The sequence below is a fragment of the Phaenicophaeus curvirostris genome, chromosome Z (genome assembly GCF_032191515.1).
Source record: "Phaenicophaeus curvirostris isolate KB17595 chromosome Z, BPBGC_Pcur_1.0, whole genome shotgun sequence".
NCBI classification, from domain to species: Eukaryota; Metazoa; Chordata; class Aves; order Cuculiformes; family Cuculidae; genus Phaenicophaeus; species Phaenicophaeus curvirostris.
This window is the reverse complement of record NC_091431.1, coordinates 65,962,981-65,985,692: the sequence shown is the minus strand read 5'-3', so window position 1 is coordinate 65,985,692 and position 22,712 is coordinate 65,962,981. Positions and strand designations below refer to the sequence as shown.

Below are 22,712 nucleotides of genomic sequence, written 5' to 3'. Positions count from 1 at the left end.
GATGAAACTTGTAGATAATTCTGAGGTGGTAACTCCCCTTAAAAAGGAATTTGTTCATTCTCAGATGCTGATATTCAAACTTCGTATGTTTCTGTGCTTGGCTGCTTTTGGTTTTATTAGCAAAGAGATAGCAGCAATTAGGAAAAAAGTTGGTTTGGGCTTTTTTTCAGAATTAAAATAAACATAAAACATCTAAACAAAGGCTGTCTTGTCAAAATGTGAGTGTAATGTGGTTCTTCTAAGTCAGCTGGTTTAAGCAATAGAGAAGAGCTTTAGGTAAAGTTAGTTATAGTATAAATGACTATTTGTCTCCTGCCTCTGACTGGTCTGCAGAGGTCTAGGAGAGCAGTTGGGTCAGAAGAGAAGAGATGATATAATCAGTCCAACTGGTCCTTGTATTGTTTTGCAAGTTTGTTTTTCTCTCTGCACGATCTTCATGATGGGTCCTATTCCTTCAGACTGTGTCATCTTCTCATCTGCATTTCAGTAACTGCATATTACATGCAAATTGTTTGTATTCTTCAGAATGTTACACTCTTTCTTTGTCCCTGATTTACTGCAAGTGCTTAGTTGCCTCGTTTTGTTTGGTTATGCATGAATTTCTAAAGAACTGTGACTGAAAATTTGCTGGCAAGTGAAAAACATCTTTAACATATGAGTCCTTAACCCAGTGACCTCTTTCACGTGGGCTTTTTGTGCAGTGCATCCCTGGAAGTGTTCAAGGCTAGGTTGGCTGAGGCTTTGAGCGATCTGATCCATTGGAAGGTGTCCCTGCTGACGTCAGGGGATCTGGAACTGACCTTTAAGGTCATTTCCAACCCAAACTATTCTATGATTCTGTGATTCTACTAAACCTTGAAATGTTCTGCTTACGTGATAGAAGGGTTTGCTGAAGGAGATAACTTCTTGTCTCTTGTTTCCCAGATAAATTCAATACCTATGTGACCCTGAAAGTGCAAAATGTGAAGAGCACAACAGTAGCTGTGCGAGGTGACCAACCCTGCTGGGAACAGGATTTTATGTTGTAAGTATGTAGTGCAGTGATGAGGTTCTTGTGACTGAGTCCTTCCATAGCACTGATGTTTGTGTTGTAAAAGTTGGAGCACTTAAATAGGTAAAATGCGCAAGCCTAGTGAGAAAACAAATTGTTTGCTTGTTGTACACACAGGATCAGATTGCCAAGTGGTCGAATTGTCAGAAAAATTTACAGTAATGATCTGAGGTGAAGCTGCGAGAGCAACCTGGCAAGCCAGGCTCAGGGTTGTGTCTGGTAAAGGTAGTTGGGGTCAGACATAGTCCAGCAATGGCCACTCAGGTCCTTAGTGATGACACAGGTCTGGGGCTGATCTGGAAAGTCAGACCATGGGTTGGATCTGGATTGATGGGGTGCATGGCCAAGCATGAGCATAGCTTCGATAGGCTGGAGTCAAACACACTTCCACCCACACTTAGACAAGGGCTGAAAGCCAGTATCTGAGTTTAAATAGAGATCCTGGACCATAGGAAGAGGATGTGGGTGGAGGCCACTGGTGAGGCTGGTCAGAGCAATTAACAGCTGTTGTCAGTGCACAGCATGGAAACTGTTCTTGTGTGTTAATGCTTTCTGCTATTGGTCTGGTGCCCATGGATGTGATTTCCAGCTCTGCTGCTGCAGCTTGAGGGGCTGCCAGTCCCTGTCATGAGCAGCTCCCAGGGTGCAGTTGGCACTTCAGATTTGCTTCAGTCCTCATATTCCTGACACATAGCCAGGGATATCCCAGTGTCTTTAGAGTGGTGGGTTTTTTTCTGGTAGATGAGTGGCTCATTGACATATTTCATCTGCTTCTGTAGCTTTGTAAGACAAGGTGAACTAAATTTACTAAATCCTAGACTCCACGTGCTCTTCTCTGAACTTGGTACAGATGCTGCTGTTTCAGGGGGAATAATGTTTTGGAGTCAAAGCTAGTGCTGTTATTCTTGAATGAATCAGAAATGTTTACATAGTATGTGTAGTGAGAGACCCACATGAGATTTTGTGAGTATATTTCCCAATCCAGCAGCAGTTTGTTCTCCTTGGCCAAAAGTGGGAAGCTTTTTCCTCTGATTGAGGAGTTCACCTGGAGTCAGGACAGTGTTTCCATCATAACTGCTTGGTGGCGCTCTGCTTTTGGAGCAGCACATGCACTGTGTCCCAAGCACAATTACAGGCTAAGCAGAGAATGAATTGAGAGCAGCCCTTAAGAGAAGGACTTGGGTGTGCTGTGGTGGATGTTCCACATGAGCCAGCAATGTGCATGTGAAGCCCAGAAAGCCAACTGTATGCTGTGCTGCAGCAGAAGAAGTGTGAGCAGCATGTTCAGAGAGGGGATTCTGCCCCTCTACTCTGCTCTTGTGATACCTCACCTGGAGTCCTGCATTCAGTTCTGGAGTCAGCAGCACAGGAAGGATATGGATCTGTTGGAGTGACTCCAGAGGAAGCCATGTAGATAATCTGAGGACTGGAGCACCTCCCATATAAGGACAGGCTGAGAGAGTTGGGCTTGTTTGGCCTGAAGAAGAGAAGGCTTCTGGGAGACCTTATAGCAGCCTTCCAATACTTAAAGCGATCCTATAGGAAAGCTGAGGAGGGTTTTTTATGAGGGAGTGTGATGGTAGGACAAGAAATAAAGATTTTAAGCTGAAAGGGGAGATTTAGATTAGATTGTAGGAAGAAATGTTTTTCCTGTGAGGGTGGTGAGGCACTGAAACAGGTTGCTCAGAGAAGCAGTGGATGTCCCATCCGTGGAGGTGATCAAGGCTAGCCTGGATGGGGTTTTGAGCAACCTGAGTGCCTGTGGTAGGGAGGTTAGAACCAGTTGATCTTTAAGGTTTCTTCCAACCCATACTGTTCAGTGATTCTATGATTCTTTGATTCTCCTGCACGGAGAGTCTGGAGCCTGTCCTTTGGCATCTGGTGAAACATATGCTCCTGAACACCGTGATCTCCTCACCTCTGCAGTTCCTGGTCAGAGGATGTCACTATCACTGATGTAAATCATGCAGAACAGGGGTACAGTTGGAGGAGGGAATGTTACCTGTCTCTTGCCTGTACCCAACTACTGACTTATGCTTCCTGTCATCTGTGCTCATCCTGTGGATAGGGAACTACCTATAGATGTGACCCAGCTACAGACAAGCCTGATCACCAGCGATATCAGAAACAGCATGACCAGCAGGTCCAGGGAGGTTATTCTCCCTCTGTACTCGGCACTGGTGAGACCGCTCCTTGAATCCTGTATTCAGTTCTGGGCCCCTCACCACAAGAAGGATGTTGAGGCTCTGGAGCGAGTCCAGAGAAGAGCAGCGAAGCTGGTGAAGGGGCTGGAGAACAGGCCTTATGAGGAACAACTGAAAGAGCTGGGGTTGCTTAGCCTGGAGAAGAGGAGGCTGAGGGGAGACCTCATTGCTCTCTACAACTGCCTGAAAGGAGGTTGTGGAGAGGAGGGAGCTGGCCTCTTCTCCCAAGTGACGGGGGACAGGACAAGAGGGAATGGCCTCAAGCTCCGCCAGGGGAGGTTTAGGCTGGACATGAGGAAAATATTTTTCACAGAAAGGGTCATTGGGCACTGGAACAGGCTGCCCAGGGAGTTGGTTGAGTCACCTTCCCTAGAGGTGTTTAAGGCACGGGTGGATGATGTGCTGAGGGACATGGTTTAGTGGTTAATAGGAATGGTTGGACTCGATGATCCGGTGGGTCTCTTCCAACCTGGTTATTCTATGATTCCATGATTCTATATAAGAATGGCACGTGTTCTAGCTGTAGATGTGGCCCGGCTACAAAGGAGGCTGATCACCAGCGATATAAGAATGGCACGTGTTTGGGACTTGATGACAGCTCTTGGCTTGCTCCTCCTCCTTCCACTCAAACAGCTCCTGGAACTGCTCTCCCATATCAGCTGGAGCTTAGCTAGCATGCTGTAAGGTCACTGTGCCACTCCGTAATTAGTTGCTAGGGGATATGAATGCAGAATATTAGCTGAACTACCTTGCCATTATGGTCTGCTTTAGCCAGGCAACAGCACAGTTGTTCTGATGTTTCTTTATAACAACAGTATTACACGTGGCAGAGAATGTGTTTTGCATGGTCCTGTGTACATAAAGCTGTCCCAGGAGAAATAACACTGATATTCCAATACTGCTATTCACTGGTTTGCTCTTTTTCTTTCAGAAGCTGGAACAGGCTTTTGAACAGAATAGTTTTCCCTTTTCCCCTGAGGAAAGGATGCTTTTACTGCCTATGTTTGTGTTTACCTTTTTTTATGAGGCGTAGTAGTAGAATAGACTACAACCAAGAAAAACTTTCATGTGTTTGTTGGTTTTGTTTCTGAATTCCTTGTGAGACAAACACTTCAGAATTTGGGGCTCTGGGGATGTTTGAGATTTGTTTATTTACCAGACCAGCAAAGCACTTTAATGTCTTCTTTGAGGACATCTTTTAATTTTGAAGCAGCTTTAAAAGGACTGCATATTTGCAGCAAGCACCTCATGAGTGAAGGTGCAAACTGAGTTTTAGATATGATGATTAAATCAGTATTGAAGTTGTTAGAAATGTATTTCATTTGTATTCTGTATGCATCTCGAAAGGGAGGGACACAAAATTCCGATCTCAGCTCTTTTGTTCTTTGAAGCTATTCTGCGTCTAACCAGAAGGTGGAGAAAGGGAGACACAAAGACAGTCAAGGCCCGTATTACTGAAAAATCTTTTAATTTTTTATTCTTGTCATAGAATCAGAAATGGTTTGGGTTGAAAGGGGCATTGGCGATCATCTCTTTCCAACCCCCTGCCATGGGCAAGGACACTTCCCACAGGATGAGGTTACTCAAAACCCCACTCCGCCTGACCCTGAACAACTCCAGGGATGGGACATCCACTATTTCTCTGGGCAACCCGTTCCAGTGCCTCACCACCCTCACTGTAGAACATCTAGATCTAATCTAAACCTCTCCTCTTTCAGCTTAAAATCTTTACCCCTCATCCTATTACCTTATCTGGTGACCTGTCCTGTGGAGTTCTGTACAGCATCCCATAGCGTGTCTTACAGCTGATATCTTGGCTGTCAATGTATATTAAAGTGGAGAATGTGGTTTTACATTTTGGCTGAAAATCTAGTATTTCTTCCTGCCCTTTTCTTCCTGGCCATACAGTGGTCTAGACAGCAGAGAATCAATCTTTTCTGGCAGTCTGTCTGTGCAATCAGATCAATGTCATTTTCCCAGGAGGCAGGCAATGGGAGAGCAGAGCAGAGATTGTGCAGGTGGCAGGCTGTACGGAGTAGCCACATCTGAACAGAGGGCATTGGGAACTTGAAGATGGCACAAGTAAACTCCTAATAAGCCTGTCTCATAGCACTAGGTAGACTGAGTCACGCAACTACTGGGCACTTCCAACCTTGCTTCTTATGTAAGGGCACAGGGTCAGAAGCACTTGGTTTTAAAGTAGATATTAGTGTGCTTTGCTGTAGGTTTGTCATGAACATTCTAGGTATAATATTCTCATTTGAAATTGTAAGAAGTCTATGGGACAAAGCTCAAATAGGTGCTGGGATTTTCAGCAGTGGTTTGGGTTTATTTTTGTGTGCATGTGATGGCAATCTTGCAGAATTAGCAACCTAAATACTTTTAAATTCCCTTCATATAATTAACATAGATGAGTTTAACTGGACAGAAGGACAATGGGCAAAGCAGTTCATGCCCAAGATACCTACTGTAGGGAATTAGCATTCACAGAAAGGGAACTCCTGACATCAGAGAGGTTGGAGCAATAACCTTTCTTCATGAGTATGAGACAGTTGTGTGTCAACAGACAGTTCAGGAGGTTTCTTCTCTACTTCACTGGTTTTAACAACATTCAGGCTATGTCTGCGTTATGCTGTTCTTAAGCAGGCATGTTACAAACCAGCATGGAAGAGGGAGGCATAAATGCTATGAAGTGTTGGGGAGAAGTGAATTTGAAATGCATTCTTTCCTTACTGTGAGGGAAGATGTGTATATAAACCTTCAGATAAGTGTTTCCAAGAACTTGGCACCTGATGGTTGTGTGGCTGCATTGCCCCTTGCTGCCAGAGACTGGCATGGCTCTAAGCTTTGCAGTGTTATGTGGAGGAAGAAGCTGGTGCTGGAGCAGAAGGCGTGCAACACAGCCTTGAGCAATAGATACTGCTGCTGATGCAGCTGTGCTGGATTTGGGACTGTTACTTTTGGCATGCGACAGCTCTGGTCATGGATAAGCATTGGCATGTTTGACGTGTGAGAATATGCCTATGTTGCTGTACTGGCAAGGAAAAGGCAGTAACCACTGTGTTAGATATGGGGTTTCTGATGACAAAGAAGAGCTCATCTCTACGTTTTGGCTTCTTCTTCATGTATACATGGCTGCAGAGACAAGTTCCCAGCTCACAGTCTGCGTGTGACATTGTTCAGGTTTTTAGTTTGCAGTTTTTATGTAGTTAGTGTTAAAACTATGAGAACTCAGTCATTAGAAACTAATGTTTCCTGTCAGTATGAGCCACTTCAACCATGCACTTCCAGAAGCCCTCTGTAGCTTGATACGACTGTGTGGAAAGAATTCACTGGTATAATCATGGCAGTAGTGCAGAACCCGAAGCAGAATCAGATTTTATTTGGCTTTTTTCTCATGTGTGCTGCCTTTTCTTTTCTTGCAGTGAGATCAGTCGGCTGGACCTCGGCCTAATTGTAGAAGTATGGAACAAAGGACTGATCTGGGACACGCTGGTTGGGACCGTGTGGATTGCTCTGAAGGCCATTCACCAATCTGATGAGGTTAAGCTGACACAGAAGCTTTACTTTGACAGCTCTGATATTGGTAGTTAGTGTGTTACAAATCTGCCCTGGTGCAGCCCAGGACTGTGCTCCTTGGCAAAATTTCCACTCACAAAGTCGGGGAGGCTGGGTGAGGGAAGCAGGCATCATATTGTTGTTTTTGGTTTTGAAGGAGGCTCTCAACGGTGGGACTAAAACTGAACTTAAGTAGGGATCTTTGGTCTCATTCTGCTCACATGGACTTAAAAAACAGAGCTTAATCTGTTAAGGAACACATATAATTGACATGCATCTAAAGTTGTAAGGATTCACTGCTTAGTCTGGTGCTCAAATTTCTATGAGTTCCTGTTGAAGACAGAAGTTACCCTGATAAAAGACAAGCTGGCCTTTGAGGGGAGCCCAGGGCATGTCTGTATCATCTCCTTAAATCTTCTGGTTGCAGTGTTAAAAAGCGTGTAGTGGTGCAAATATGAATTGAAAAACACGGGGAATGGGATATATCAGTTTCTGTAACTGCCTTAGTCACTGAATTTAGTGATTCTCTGAGCTAAGCAAGACATGTTTGACTTTTTACCTCAAATTTTAGGGCATTTATTTAAAAGATTATTGAATTTGAGCGGGAGGGGTGGGGGGTGGCAGAGCTTATATTTTTCATAAAAGAAAAAGAGTGTGGATGCCTAGCAGTGTAGCCGTGATGTCAAGCTGATTCTCAGTTCCTCTGGCTGTCCAGGCACTCCATGATGCCTGCCTTTGAGGATTTACCTCTGCAGTTCCCCTTAGAAGGCAGTGGTTCTGCTAGGAAGCGTCTGCTGCTTGTCTCGGTAAAGGTCTTTGAGATTTGGAAGAAAAGCTGAATGTGCTGAATGGATGTAATTTGAAGTTAAAATTGGTACCATGCCATATCGTAAGTGTCTTCCTGGAGTCTTTTATCTTGTCAAATGTGTGAGAGTTACTGCGTGAGGATTTGCCAGATTGAAACTTCACCTCTGACTTGTGGTTCACAGGAAGGTCCTGGGGAGTGGTCTACGCTGGAGGCAGAAGTTGTAATGAAACATGATGAAATCTGTGGAACCAAAAACCCAACTCCTCATAAAATTTTGCTGGACACAAGATTTGAATTACCTTTTGGTGAGTGCACTTCAGTAACTTACCCAAAGTGCCGACAGTAGAGCTGAGAGTTTTTGGGAGTGTTTGTGAGCAACATTTAATAACCTAGTTGTGCTCATTCTCAGTTCAGAGTAGTTCAGTGCAGATCATATTGCTGGTGTTTATTTCTTGTTTGGCTTTTTTCTAACAAGTTCAGATTAAATAGCGAGGATTTGAAGGTCTTCCAGTCCTGGAATGTTTAGACTAGTAGCATTTTAAGAAACTATTAATGCTATTTCAGGATGGTGCAGTCAGACATTTTGTTCCTGAACAGGGAACATTCACTACTTTGTATCTATAGAAATTTGGCTCTAGAAGAGGTCAAGTGTGTTGTTAGAGCTGCTTTGTGGTAAGTGCACTTAAACCCTGTTAAAGCATGCAGTTAGTGAAACATTAATGCTTAGTGCTCCCAAACATTATCATTAGCATAGTGTATAAATAACTTGCTGTTTTAAGAACTGCCTCTCTGGCCATTGCTTTTGGTTAAAATGTACAGAATGTGGAAAAGTAGCTAATCTCAACAAACTCATCACACGTAAAATTTTGTGCAATTTTTTTTTAAAATTTATTTTACTTAAAGCCAACCAACCAACCAAAAACCTCAAACAAATAAGCAAACCCCCAAAGTAAGGTCTTAGTCAGAATCATAGACTCATAGAATGGTTTGAGTTGGAGTAGACCTTAAAGCTCATCCAATTCCAACCCCCTGCCATGGGCAGGGACCCCCTCCCCACTGGATCAGATTGTTCAGAGCCCCATCCAACCTGACCTTGAACATCTCCAGGAATGGAGTGTCCACTCTTTCTCTGGGCAACCTGTTCCAGTGCCTTACTGTCCTCACAGGAAAATATTTCTGCCTGATATCTAATCTACATCTCCCACCTTTCACCTTAAAACCATTATCCCTAGTTCCATCCCTGCACTCCTTGATAAAAATCCTCTCTCCAGCTTTCCTGTAGGCCCACTAAGAACTGGAAGGCTGCTGTAACATCTCCCCAGAGCCTTCTCTTCTTCAGGCTGAACAAGGCCAACTTTCTCAGCCTGTCCTTGTGTGAGAGGTGCTCCAAACCTCTGATCATCTTCATAGCCCTCCTCTGGACTCTGGGCTTGCATGAATGCATCCAAGGCTTACATAACTTCTCTTTCCAGCTCTTTGCTGACTCTTGGGATCAAGAGCAGTGGTGATATTTATGGGGCTCGTGGTATTTTTTTTCCTGCGTTGGGCGCTGCTGTGTTTCAAAGTTGTCTGTCATTGCAAGGCTCATCTCTCCCCTTTGGCCTGTTGCTTGTTCTTTGCTGCTGAATCCCTGTCAGTTTGAGCAATTTGTATCTTACTCTAAGCAACAGTGGAGCATTTGTGCACCCACTGGCATTTTGCCGGCAACTGTCAGGATCAACCATCTGTTGTGGGAAAAAGTTAGGTCGTCTATTCACCTCATACCTGCCCTCCAGGTGCGAGGGAGGATGCAGGCTATGGCCCTGCAGCACCACAATCAATACAAATTGCTTCTTGTGCTCGAGTGTGCTGTTTTGAGTGCACAGACTGCTGGATGGAGCAGTTAAGGGTGTGTGCATTGTTTTATAGATGTAATAGGCACTGCTTTTTAACTACAGTCCTGTGTGTAAAGGGGAGAAGGTATCTGACATCTCAGCGGTCTTGACAACTAAGCTGTCTAACGCTGGTCTGGAGCCATCCCTCTTCGTTGTGAGAATGTCCTGGTGATTCACTGCTGCTGTCACTTTGTCAGTGGGAAGTTTATTACTGAAATTGCATGTTTTGTAAGGAGAGGAACAACTTACTTGGTTTCCTTGTGAGGCTAAACATTAGTTCTTTGGGGCAAGCATTCAGGCTTCTGGGAGGGAGAGAACACAGCACACAGACCTAAAGGAAGGACTCATAGCTGCTGCCTTCTCAGCTAAGTTCATTCTGAACAAGGTTGCTTGTAAACTGTCTGTGCTTTATATGATAATCTGATCTCTCCCTGTGTATTCAGAGAGTTTCCAAAAGAGAATTTGCTTTCTTCTGCAATTCATGTTTTGGACTGCATTACATTTTGTGATTTTGTTTTCAAGTAAAGGAAAGCAGAATTCCTGTAAGCTGTTACCTGTTAGAGCATTTGGATTTACAAAATGAAAAATATTTTGGATAATGGTGCATTTTCTCCTTACTACCATACTCAAAACATGGGACTTTTATTTGTTTATTTTGGGTTTTTTAAACTGCTATTCTAATGTATATGATGTTCTGTAGAAGATAGAATTCTGAGAAATAGGGTTTCATGCAAAAGACTAGAAGCATTAAGTAAATAGAAAGCTTTTTGTGACTTTTCTGTTTCTAACACAGCTGGTCATTTAAAGCACATCAATTACTTATTCCTTTGCTTACTGTGCCAAATACTGAAGTAGCAGGAACTCCACACTGCTGTATTGAAGGGTTTTTATTTTCAAGAGTGAAAAGTTGTCTGCCTGTCCAGTGTTTTATCATGAACAGGAAAAGCGGGTGCACCAGACAGCTCTTTCAAGGCTTCTGCTGTTCTTTGTTTGAAGAGTTCTGCAGTTTTTCTTGGTCCATCTCTCTTTGCAGCCTTTCCTGCCATGGCAAGGACAGGAGCAGGTAGGCACCAAGAGCGTGGGGTATTCCTTGAGACAGTAGCATCTTCCCATATCACCTTCTCTGGTAGTTCTTCCATTCACATCAAGACTGAATATCTCCTCCTATCAGCTCTAGGATAGAGAAGAACCCTGCAATTTGCATTAGGGTCTGTCTCCCTGCCCTTGGTACTGTGAAACTTGGAGGGATGCATGGAGTTAGCTCAGCTTGTAGCACTGCTTCTGCATCTCTCTCAATGGATTTGTAGGTCAGTTTCCCTTTAAGTGGAAGGCAGCAGCATGGACTCTTAGTGCCCCACATGTTAAGACTGTGTGGTCATATGAGCTAGAAGCTGCTGCTTCAAACCTACTCAGAGAACTAAATGGATTACTGATCTCCTGTGGAAGTTCTTAAGCCAGCGGCTCTGTAGTGGTAACGTTTTAATAACAGCATGTTTGGAGTGATGCTGAGGAACAGTGTGCATCACATTTTGTTTCCCAGGTGAAAATCTCCTGGCTATTCAAGATACATGAGAATTGGAGTGATACATGTGCAAATGCGCAGCTTCTGCTGCTTTCCAAGTCTGGTAAAACACAGCTGTCTGGGAGCAACTTTAAGAAAAATTGTGTTTTCTTGTGTTTGGCTGTGCTTCTGTGCTTTGTCCATCACTTCTGGCTGTTCTGTTCCATTTAGGTTAGGTGATCCACATAGGTGCAGTACCCCAGGTTACTCAGTCTGTGTACTTAAAATGTTTCATTGTATTAGGTGGAGCTTGAGAAGTTTTCAAGGGATTGTAAAAGAGAATGAACAAATTTGAAAATGAGAAAAGGTGACATCGTTGGTGTAAAACATGGTTGTATATGCAAAGAGGTTTAGAAACTGGTTTGTTGTTTGCACTATATTTATCCCAGATTAGTTTGCTGCTTCTGCTTCCACCTAATATGCTCAGGATTCTTTCTCTCTGGTATGGCTTCTTCTGGTACTCTGGAGACTGGCAACAGCTAAAGCTGAAATAAATACAGAACATGCTGATGCTGGCAGTGATAGTACACAATGAAGGTTTATTGAAGAGATTTGGTTTTTTTTTCATATGAAGTAATTTTTAAGTGTTTACCAGGGTTTGAGTTTGGAAGCAGTCGTTTCCGAACAGACCTGGTCCTGCCTGCCAATCTAGGCTTCTGGCAGAAAAGTAGCCTTTCTGAGGTCACCCAGGAGTTAGACTCTTTTAATTGCTTAGGTGTCTAATGGGACAAAGAGCATCTATGGTGGCCCTGTTGTTAATGTGACATGTTAATGTTAATGTGACATCAGCCTGTGTGATATAGGGGAGAGAGGGCCCTTCTGTGCTGTGTGATGGACTGTGCTGCTGGGGACCAGGCTGTCATCTAAAATTCTCTGTCAGCCCTATATTCCTAAATGTTCAATCCCACAGAAACAGAATGACTGAAAATCCTCTTCTATGAAAGTGCAGCAAAGTGTGAGCATTGGAAATGTGAAATGTTAGCAGGAGTTGATATTAACCCCTAGGGTACAAAGCATTTTTATGCTTGGTAGTCTTTTAAAAATGGCAATAAACTGCCTTCTTGATGGAAGGAAGAGGTTGTTAGCAGAAACAGGCTGGAATGGCTTTCTCCCCTGCTCATGTCTGTTTCTTTTCAGGAACAAGGCAGACATGTCAAGGTAGGGAGACATCTTTTCTTCTTGGTTGGTTTAGAAAATTTGCTGTAGGGAGAAGACGGTCTTGCTGTTTATGGTTTTGATGTAGTGAACGTGTGATGGCAAAGGCTTTCCAAGATGCTGCTTTTGAAGTGTACAATTTTGCTCTCCCCCTTTTTTTAGAAGTGCAGTGGATGTACAAGTCCCTCGCAGGATGGAGTACTCAGAATTGCTTTTGGCTCCCAAACTGTAGCAGTTTGGGTTTGTGCCAGGCTCTTTCTAGTAGATAATTGGAATGAAAATGCTTTTAGTGTTCTAAACCCATGCCTGGGCTGAGAGCATGCTGATCTGCATCCAGCCATCAGGTGGAGTAAATGTGCTTTGTGTTTATTGTCTTGGGAAAGTACACGGAAAGAGAAATGCTCAGCTCCCTAAAGTTATTTCAGTGACGATTCCCCTTCCTCTGGAAATGGAGGAATTGGGGACTAGGATGAGAGGAAGCCAGGTAAAGGCTTGTAGGAAGGGGAGGAAAGAGGGTGATATCTCTCTTACTTTTAGCACTTGTTCTCACTTTTTCTTTCCTGGGGTTTGTCCCAGCCCAGGACTTGCTGCCTGGGATAAACTCAGGTGGCACAAAGTGATGTGCAAGGAGCACAGCAAGGACCGCCAGACCTGAGATGAAGAAAAGCTTTAAGGCTGAAACTCCTGGTTATTGCCAAGCTAGAGATCTCTGAGTGGGAATGCTGTCATGTTTAGGTACCTGATGGAGTGAGTCACGTGGCCTGTATAGATGCAGCAATTTCTCCTCTAATTCCTTCCTCAGCCTGGTAAGTCTCTGTGATGCTGTGTCCCCATTTCTGTGGTGGAGCTTTGTATCTGGGTATCAGGGTGCACTGGTAAGTCCTAAGTACTCTGAGCAGCCTCATCTGGGACCTCTGCTCACAACCTCTGCTTATGGGATGAAGAGTCCTACTTCAGCTCAGGTCTGAGCTTTCAATCCTGAGTGATGCTGTGGGGGAGTTATCAATCCTTCAGCTCAAGTCTGAGCTTTCAATCCTGAGTGATGCTGTGGGGGAGTTATCAATCCCTCACCTCAGTTGTAGTAATGTCTGCACCTCGTTATGGACCCAGATGTGGACTAACTTCCTGGATTGACCTTAGAGCTACTTTGCCACCATGGTCCTGCCTGCCAATCTAGGCTCCTGGCAGAACCTGACCATGATCTCTGGAACTGGCCTGCTGGCCTCACTCAGGTGCTGTAGAATGAGGAAATGGCTGGCAAGTCCCCTGCTCTGCCAGCCATGGGGTCTCCCTTCCCTCCCCTTCCTTACTGAGCAACCAGACCTCCCTGCTCCCTGACATCGGGAGCCCAGAGAAGATAGGGCCTTCAGCTTGCAGCTGAAGTTGGCAGTAGAAGCAAGGACAGTAAAGCTTGCAATATTTCCATGATGGTATCAAATTAAGAAGCCCCAGAAACTAGTGAACATCCCTGCCCATCTTTTCTCTTTTCTTCTTCAACAGTTTTGTTTCACTGACACATGGCCTTGCTCCTCTTGTTTACCAGGTGTGATGTTAGTGGTGCCCTGAGCTGGTATCAGATGGCCTGTGTTTGGAGTAGTTCAGCTTTTTATCTTGTAAGCAGCAATTAATGTTGTGGAGTGTCGTGTGCTTGTAATCAAAGCTGAGCAGTGAAGTAGGAGCTGGCCAGTGGATGTGGCTTTGCAGCAGTCTGTCTGTGATCTCTGCACTAGGGATTTCCATTCTCTGCATTCCAGAAAAACAGCTTCAATGAAACAGCTGACTGAGGCGAGACACAAATAGATGGTGAAATTAAAAAATAGTTGTTATATAAACCGCTTCATCAAAAAATAAAAAATTCTGTCTCATTGGGCATTTCTTCTGAACAGGTGACTTGACTAAAGCTCATAGGGCAGTTGCTTCATGTTTAAGGTTTGCTGTGCAATAATTATACTGCCATTAGTGATGATAACAATAGTTTCTTTGAGATCAAGCAGGTGACCTTAAAGCAGCCAGTATTTTGACAGTAGCAGATTTTTATCTGTAACTTGAGTAAGAAGCTGTTTCAACAGAATAGCAGTAATCTTGCACTAAAAATCTGATAGCTCTGTTTATGAAATGGGCACCTTGGATACGGGATAGGAACAACAGAAAAACCCAAGAGACAATGGTGCTCTTTGATGTCTGGAGATGCGGCTAAACCATGGTCTATGAGAAAGCATTGAAGCCTGCCCTGAGGCAACTGCAGTTTCTGCAGTATTGATGGTAATCCACTGCTTCATTCCTCCTAGGTCTCTTTGGTCTTGATTTCAGGCTCCAGAGTTAAGTTATTTTGACTCTGACCTTTAGTCTTCAGTTCATGAGTTTTTTCTTCATCTTTTAGATAAGAGATGGATTTCAAAGACAAAATTGTGTAGGCTTTGCTTTGATGTTTGGATTGCTTCAGGTCCTTGTTGGAGTTTGTCCTCCTAAATCTCATCGGGTTGTATGCTAATAGCCCTTCAGTTAATTGTTGTCTTCTTTCTGGTTCAATTCTGTCCAGATTTCCTTTGAAAGCCATCCTTAATTTGTGTGGAGCTCATCTAATAAATCTGTGCAGCTGTGGTTCCACAGCCCTGATGATCAAAAGCATCTCTGTTTTTCTACAACTCCTGTAGTTGTGGAAGATGCTCTCATGTTTCTCTTACCTCATTTTTTAATAGCGTATAACAACAAAGCAATGTACTGTACATCTGAAAGAGCTCTATGTATTATGGTTAAAATAAATTGCTTTGTTTTCCTTTCAAGCAAGGAGAAGTAGGTTGTCTGTTTTTTCTACCTAATGCAGGTTTTCTAGAGCCAGATACTAAATTTTCCTTAAGACTTTGTCAAGTGGGGCTGGTTTTATCCCCGTTGTCTGGGTGAGGCTAGTTGTATAAAAAGTTGTTTCCATTACAAAGGTGTAGACATTAATTTGTAGTCCAAGGAGACATTTACTTCTGATTCTTCAAATTTCACTAGGTCTGGCATATCATTTGTTCTTGTTGAAAGTGGTTTGTGTTCTGGTACACCAGCCAGTGTTATCTCCAGCTGTTTTGGGATCACTGGCGTCATAAGATGGTGATTTGTGTGGCTGGGAGAGGGTGTCTAGCACAGATACCTTCTTTGAGTATAAGAAGAAAGTAGTACTTGAACCTTTCTTAAAACATTGTAGGTAGCAATGGAATGCTGTCCTGCCAATAAATAAAGTTCCTGTTTCTCTCAGGAATGAATATGAATCTAACGTTTAGAACTACCTCTTCATCCAGTGACCATCCCAGCCACCTCATTAGCTGATCAGTGTGGCTGTGTTCATGGGGTGCAGTTCATTGCAGGAAAACAAACTTGTTAGACGTAAACTTCTTGTCTTCTTATGAGAGTGTAAAGAGTGTAAAGAATTCCAGGTGATGGGGAAACTAGCTGAACTGGTATTATACTCATCCTCATTTGTCAGCTTGCAGGTTTGGTGGTGTCTAGCTGGAGCAGTCCCTCCACTTCCTTCCAGTGTGAGCCCTGATGTTTCTGTGTTGGTGCAGTTTTGGGCCATGGATCATCAAATTTCAGTCACTACAGTCAGGGAGGTGTTGAGTGGCTGAAAACCAAAAACAGCCAACAAACTTTTTTCCCCCCTCTTTCCAATGATCTTACACTCCCCATCCCTAAATAATTTACAGAATCACACAGAATCACAGAATCACAGAATAACCAGGTTGGAAGAGACCCATCGGATCATCGAGTCCAACCGTTCCTATCAAACACTAAACCATATCCCTCAGCACCTCATCCACCCGTGCCTTAAACACCTCCAGGGAAGGTGACTCAACCACCTCCCTGGGCAGCCTGTTCCAGTGCCCAATGACCCTTTCTGTAAAGAATTTTTTCCTAATGTCCAGCCTAAACCTCCCCTGGCGGAGCTTGAGGCCATTCCCTCTTGTCCTGTCCCCTGTCACTTGGAAGAAGAGGCCAGCACCCTCCTCTCTACAACCTCCTTTCAGGTAGTTGTAGAGAGCAATGAGGTCTCCCCTCAGCCTCCTCTTCTCCAGGCTAAGCAACCCCAGCTCTCTCAGCCGCTCCTCATAAGGCCTGTTCTCCAGCCCCTTCACCAGCTTGGTTGCTCTTCTCTGGACTCGCTCCAGAGCCTCAACATCCTTCTTGTGGTGAGGGGCCCAGAACTGAACACAGTATTCGAGGAGCGGTCTCACCAGTGCCGAGTACAGAGGGAGGATAACCTCCCTGGACCTGCTGGTCACGCCGTTTCTGATACAAGCCAAGATGCCATTACGTAATTCTCCTGGACTGAGAGCCTGACTGATGCTTTTTCTTTCAGTGGGTTATTTCTCTTGGTGCTGTTCATGAACTTGCTCTGTTCCTTAAGCAGAGTTTGTACCTAACTTGCCTTGTGATAAGCTTTCCACAGCAGTTCATTGGCACCACCAAGGGTGCACTTTGAGAGATGGAATTTTGAGTGGCAGAAATCTGTGTTCCCTTCAAACCATTAGGATGCTATATTACTTCAATGTGTGAAATAGAAAATAGTTACCAAAATAAAGGTGATAATTCTTGCTACTTGCTGTCAGTCATCGACTTGGTAAATCTTCTAGAAGGTAAAAAGGTTGTTGTGATTCATTTCACAATGAAGTTGCGGAGTGGTCTAAAAATAGGAGTATGCTTTCATTTAAATTTTGCTGCCTATAACACTGTTCATTACCTCAAAAGAGTTGGTTTATTGTCTGTGAAGGAAAACAAAAGACTATTTATTTTTCGGTGCTTAATTTGCATTGTACCAGGTACATAAGATGTGCTATTCAAAATCAGCTCTTGTTCTATTGAGATTACGAAAGCTTCCAGAAGAGGCTCTTGATCTTTCTATGTATAATCAAAGCGTATAGAAACTGTATTAATATCATTGTGAAATGGCTCTTCACAAAACTAATGCTTGAATTAAATATGAACCAGTCAGTCTTACTCTTTCTTACCTTTGTGCAGTGTGCATTTCATTATAAGTTTTAAGAAAGCAGTGTAAGCCTTGAAACCATGTTACTATTTAGAATGTTTATTTTTTTGTCTGAGTGCTGACATGAGACAGCCCTGTTACTTCAAAATGATATGTGGATTTCTTTTGTATTTTGGTCTTGGAATACCCTACGTGTTTCAGTGCTACTGATGAGAATTTAAATTTGCGTGGTTAATAATATGATGTGACTTGTTCTTTTGGTATAGATATCCCTGAAGAAGAGGCCAGGTACTGGACCAGAAAACTAGAACAAATAAATTCACTGGGAGATGATGAGGTAAATATCTAGACTGAAAGATGAATGTAGCCCTGAATGCCTTATAACTTGCTTTTATTCTTTGTATTGGATCCCACTGAGAAGGCAACTTCTAAATGTTCATAGTTTACGAGTCTTTCATAAGATGTTTACAGAGCTGTTTTCTCAAGTGTACAGTTAGTGTTAAGAAGAGGAACATATTTTCACATGCTGGAAGTGCTTGAGTAGCGAGAACTTTTTTCTTGGTGCACGTACACTCAAGGGAAGGTAATACCATGCTTTACCTCAGAAGAGAGTGAAACCACTTTTGACAAGCTCTGGTAGCTTCATTTATGAAATCAAGTCAAAAAGAATGTTTTTGCAGTTGGCTGTTTCTGGGAAGAAGACAAAGCAAGACACTGAATCTTTCTTGGAAGTCAGGACTGTTTGAGCTGCTAGCTTTTGTTAGCAATTGCTGATGTCTTAGTTTTTGTGAATCTGGTGTTATAGTACATGCTAGCTATGGTTTTGTTTTCAGTTTTTTTCTAGTATGCACTTGGCTAAACAGCTGTAAACAAAAGGTTACAATTTTTTTAAGAGAAACTGATACATATTACAGTCTTTTCTTTACAGTTTATTGTTTGCAAAGTAAGATTTGCCATATTAATGCCTGTACCAGAAGTTTGGCATTTTTCAAAAACCTCCACTAATATGTCAATGCCAACATCATTGAGTAGGAACATAGCGCGTCCTTGAATTCTTGATAGGTGTCTTTCTGTAGCAAGATAACTTGCAAAATGTTATGCCAGTGACTTAGGAGGTTTTTTGTTCTGGAATCCTTCATCTATTCTTTTGTTCCGCTTTTGTGAGTCATTTGGTTTACTGTGTGGATGAAGAAAAACAAGGTGGGCAGACCAGTGTTTGAGTGGGTAAAAGCGTAATTGCTTGAGGGGAACCTCTCCTCCCCTTCTAGGAGTCTGAGAATCCCCTGGAACTGGTGAAAAACTGAATCCATGCTTTGTCCTACCAGTGACACGCTGCTGCAGTGCCTCCCTGCTCCTTGGGCTGTGGCAGCAGCCTGTGCGAGGTATATCAGTGCAGCATAGGTGCCCTCTAGTGCCTCACTGCACTGGTGTTTGCTGAAAGACATCCTGAGCTTGGTGAGACTCCCCTTTCCCTGGAGTGCCGTCTGTCTGCATGCTAAGTGCATGCTTTTATCAAATACTAGTAACAAAATCATGTCTCTGTATCTGTGATCTCGTGATCTCAGATTTATGATGGATGTTCCTGTCACCAGTGAGAAGATGGAAAAATGAAACAACACCTGTGCAGGGCTTGACCTTAGATTCGTCTTGTCCCATGTCTGACAGCGACCCAAAGTGGGGATGTTATCTTCCTTGCATATTCCCCTAATTTGCAATGACTGGTAGCTCAGGAACTTCCAGAGCCAGAGGCAGTATCTTTGTGTTTAACACCACTGGATGGATTTTTCTTCTGTGGATGTCAGTTGCCTTTTGAATGCACCCAAGTCAGTTATGTTGTAGCAAAGGAATTCAGCACCTTAATTGTGCATTGCCTAAAGAAATATCTGACTTGCTCTGAGCAAACAAACTGTATGTTGTGAAACCAGCTGGAGCTCTGTGCCACTCAACTTTACAGACCTCACCTTCTTGCATGGCTTTTGGGCTGCAGAGCTGTGATCTGCCTTGTGGTATTCAGTACAGGACAACTTTTTGCCTTTGTCTTCTCTGCTTGTTGATTGTAAAACAGTGGGTGAAGAAACTGGAGTTGCACAGCAGTATTCAAGCAGCAGGTTCATCTGGAGTTTATATGGTGTCATAAAAATGATTTCCAGTCTTTCTTCCTACAAACATTTAATATTGAGTTCTCTTTTTGGAACTGCTGATAGCCCTTGGGCTGATGATGCCTTAAAAAGAAAAAAATACTCCCATTTTTGGATATTTCAGTGTAATAATTCAGAACCCATTGCTGTCCTAGGCTGCTGAAACTGCTCATCAACAGACTTCCTTTCACCACTTTGTCAACCACTCAGTGCTCTGAGATCCAGCAGTTCTTGTTTTCACTGTCCTGATTAGCTCAGTGAGTTGACGGTTTGCTGATGAAAAGACTGACCACCTTTCAGGATCACTTGTGCATTTTAAATAGCACAGATTGGAAGACAGGCACTGCGGAAGTCTGCAGGTTGCCACCTTCTGTGTAATGAACTGGTCATTAATCCTTAACCAGATCCCAGGAGGGTCTGTTTGGTGGCCCTGTTTGGCAGAGATTGCAGCACCAGGTTGCTAAGGTTGCCACTTCCTTTGTCATCAGACCCTTTTTTCCTAGCAAAGACTGCTGTTCTCATTATTTTGCTCAATTTTCTTAATTTCCTCATATCTGTATGTAATATGAGACAGGAGAGAATAACAAAATGAAACGACTGGCATTCCCCTGGGGAATGCCTTGATGCTATAACAAACAGCTTTGGAAAAAGTCAAAGCTGGCTAATTGAAATATCTCTGAGTTCTCTAATTTAGTATTAAATGAGATGAAAAATTCTTCATTTTGGATGTACGGTGAATCACAGGAGAGTTCGTAAGTGTTGGCAGGGCAAGCATTGTATTACTGTCCTGCCGAGTATGCGCATTATTGAACCTTTCCGATCTACGGCGGTGTTGCTGTGAGCCTACCTGAGTTTCAAGCTTTTGAAGCTGTGCTTCAGTGTCTAAATGTAAATGAGCTTATACTCAGTTCTGAGCTTCCTGTCACAGTGGTTTTGTGATGTGGAGAATCAGATCTTTTAGATGTTTAATTTGAGGTCTCACAACTGAAAATAGGGCTGGTGCTTGTAGTAAAGCAGACTTCACCTTAACGAGGTGTGCACTTAACACCTGGTTTCTACATCAAAAAAAGAGACTTCTGAGAGTATGTTTGAATATGGGTATTAATGGAGAATATTTAATGCTTTGATACTACCAGGGATGCTTTCTCTTACACATGGCATGCTGTACTTTGAAAGCTGTTCAATGAAATTACTATTTGCTTTCTTATCAGTCTGTGTTCCTTTTGTTTTTGTTTTTTTCTTTCTGTCTCCCTTAGTATTCCTTTCAAGAGGAAGTCCAGAAGAAACCGTTGCCCAGTGCTGCCTCCCAGTGTTGTAAGTTAGACTTTATTTCTTCTCAGCATTTTTTCTACTTTCACTGTACTTTATTTCCTTTTCTGCTTAGATACCGAATGATTGTACATCTGAACAATGTTTTATTGTTAGGAGTACTTAAATCTCTGTGAAGCTAATAACTTTTGTCAGTTATAAAAAACTCTGCCACTCAAATTGTTGGTCTGAAGCTTCTGATGCCAGTAAGTGAAATCAAGCACTGAGTCTTTAAACTGTGTCCTCATGTGCGACAAGAACACAAAGTGTGTTCAAAGTCACCTAGATTGTCAGACCATTGAAATATCAACACCAGAAAGTGTTGGGATTTTTCATACAACTAAGCCAGGCTATGCTGCCTTCAAATATATGTGTTGACTATTATTTTTATGACTTTTTAATGAAATTTTAAGTGAAAGAGACTAGATGGAGACAGGTACTACTGGCCTTTTAAAATGTACCAGATGTCTTTGTACTTGATGGCAATTTCTTTGATATTACTTTTCAACGCTGTGTTGATGGACAAAAAATATTTTTACTATTTTATGCTTGTCTCATCTTGCATTTTTTTTTGTGCTTCTGAAAGCATGGATGGAAAAATAACCTGGGATATACTGTATCTGATGGTCTGCAAGATGAGATTTGTGAAACACTGCTTTTAAAGTACAGTAGATGAAAACTCATTGATGTCTCTTAGGAATGTCTTATCTGCTTTTGGCAACAACATTAATAAAATTCAAGTCTCTTAATTTAAACAAATCTTTTATCCTCTTCTTCAAATCCTGTAAGACTTTCCAGGCTGTTTATCCATTAGGCTAGTTATAGGATCTCTACAAAATTGTTAACATTAGGCAGTGTTAATTGCTGTTTACCTTTTTTGAGTAGACTTTATTTATCTCTATAGTGTTGTTATGTTATCTTAACACATTTTCTACAAAATATGGACACTAACCAGTTGCCTAGGGAATCTGAACTTGTAGCTGGAACTTGTACAAAGCCATGTGAAAGTATTCTGGCAGTGGTACCCTAACACATGTATCCTCCGTTTTTTAAAAAAGAGTGTATGTAAAGAATAAAGCAGATTTGTGTTTGTTTATTTTTAAATAGTTACAAGGATACAATTGATTTCTAAAGGCTACAAATAAAAAACAGTGCTATAAAAACTGATATTTGACTAAATCATACTAGCATAGCATGGAGAAATTCTGAAGTGAGAAAGTCAAAGAAAGAGTCTGTCTGGTATGGAGTTTCCAAGAAATGAATGCATTATTTGCTGAATGACTTTCCTTGCTCTGTGCCCTGGACTTTGCTTTTGTTTGAGAGAGTCTGGTTTGATTGACTCAGAATTCTAAGTATTAGGATGTATGGGTAAATTGGAAGGAATGCTTCTGTGTAGGGAAAGTAGCTGCACATGTTCCCACAGCGTGGTGCTTTTCCATCCTCAAGCTCTTGTAGCTGGCTTATTCCCTGGAGGACCCACTCAGCTCTCGCAAACAGACATAGTAAGGAGCAGAACTGCAGCTGCACTTTTTGTGTTGCTCGTTAATGGCTTGTATCTTGCTATAAAGTGATCTTGCTCGCCTCTACACCCACCTAAGCCCCAGAGAAAACAAGTCCTGTTTATATATAAATGGTAGCAGGAGCTTCAGGTTTGACCCAAAACATGAATAAAACCGTGTCCCGCGTGGAAGGCACCTTAAAATCATCTGGTTCCAACCCCCCTGCTGTCATCCTTTCATGATGGCCTCTGGTTTGAACAATTAAAATGGCATAAGAATTAATTTAATCATTTATGGGATTAGACCACTCATTAGAATTGATCTTAAATGTTTCATAGCAGTATGTGGCTAATGTATTTAAGAATTTTCTAATAATTAAATAAAGCTTGTGGCACTGCGTGTACTTTTGTCTATCTGCTGCCTACAAGTATTCAGCATCTATGAATATCTAATTTACATGGACAAATACAAAATAGACCTTTAATGTAGAATTACTTTTGAAAAATGAACAGTGTCTGCATCAATTCTTGCATAAGGTTTGCAATGCCTGAATGTAACGTGGTCCTTTGGAACTCAAGTATTCAACC

At 42.5% G+C, this 22,712-nt stretch overlaps 1 protein-coding gene across 10 annotated transcripts in view; it reads left to right on the top strand.

Moving 5' to 3' along the window:
- Positions 1 to 22,712, top strand: part of UNC13B (unc-13 homolog B) — a 229,945-nt gene that overhangs the window by 31,421 nt on the left and 175,812 nt on the right. For all 10 annotated transcript variants that reach the window (XM_069880897.1, XM_069880903.1, XM_069880900.1 and 7 more), the window contains exons 3-7: positions 925 to 1,024; positions 6,681 to 6,798; positions 7,803 to 7,926; positions 17,447 to 17,517; positions 20,575 to 20,632. In XM_069880897.1, coding sequence (XP_069736998.1) covers positions 925 to 1,024; positions 6,681 to 6,798; positions 7,803 to 7,926; positions 17,447 to 17,517; positions 20,575 to 20,632 — 471 coding nt within the window. The remainder of the gene's footprint in view (positions 1 to 924; positions 1,025 to 6,680; positions 6,799 to 7,802; positions 7,927 to 17,446; positions 17,518 to 20,574; positions 20,633 to 22,712) is intronic.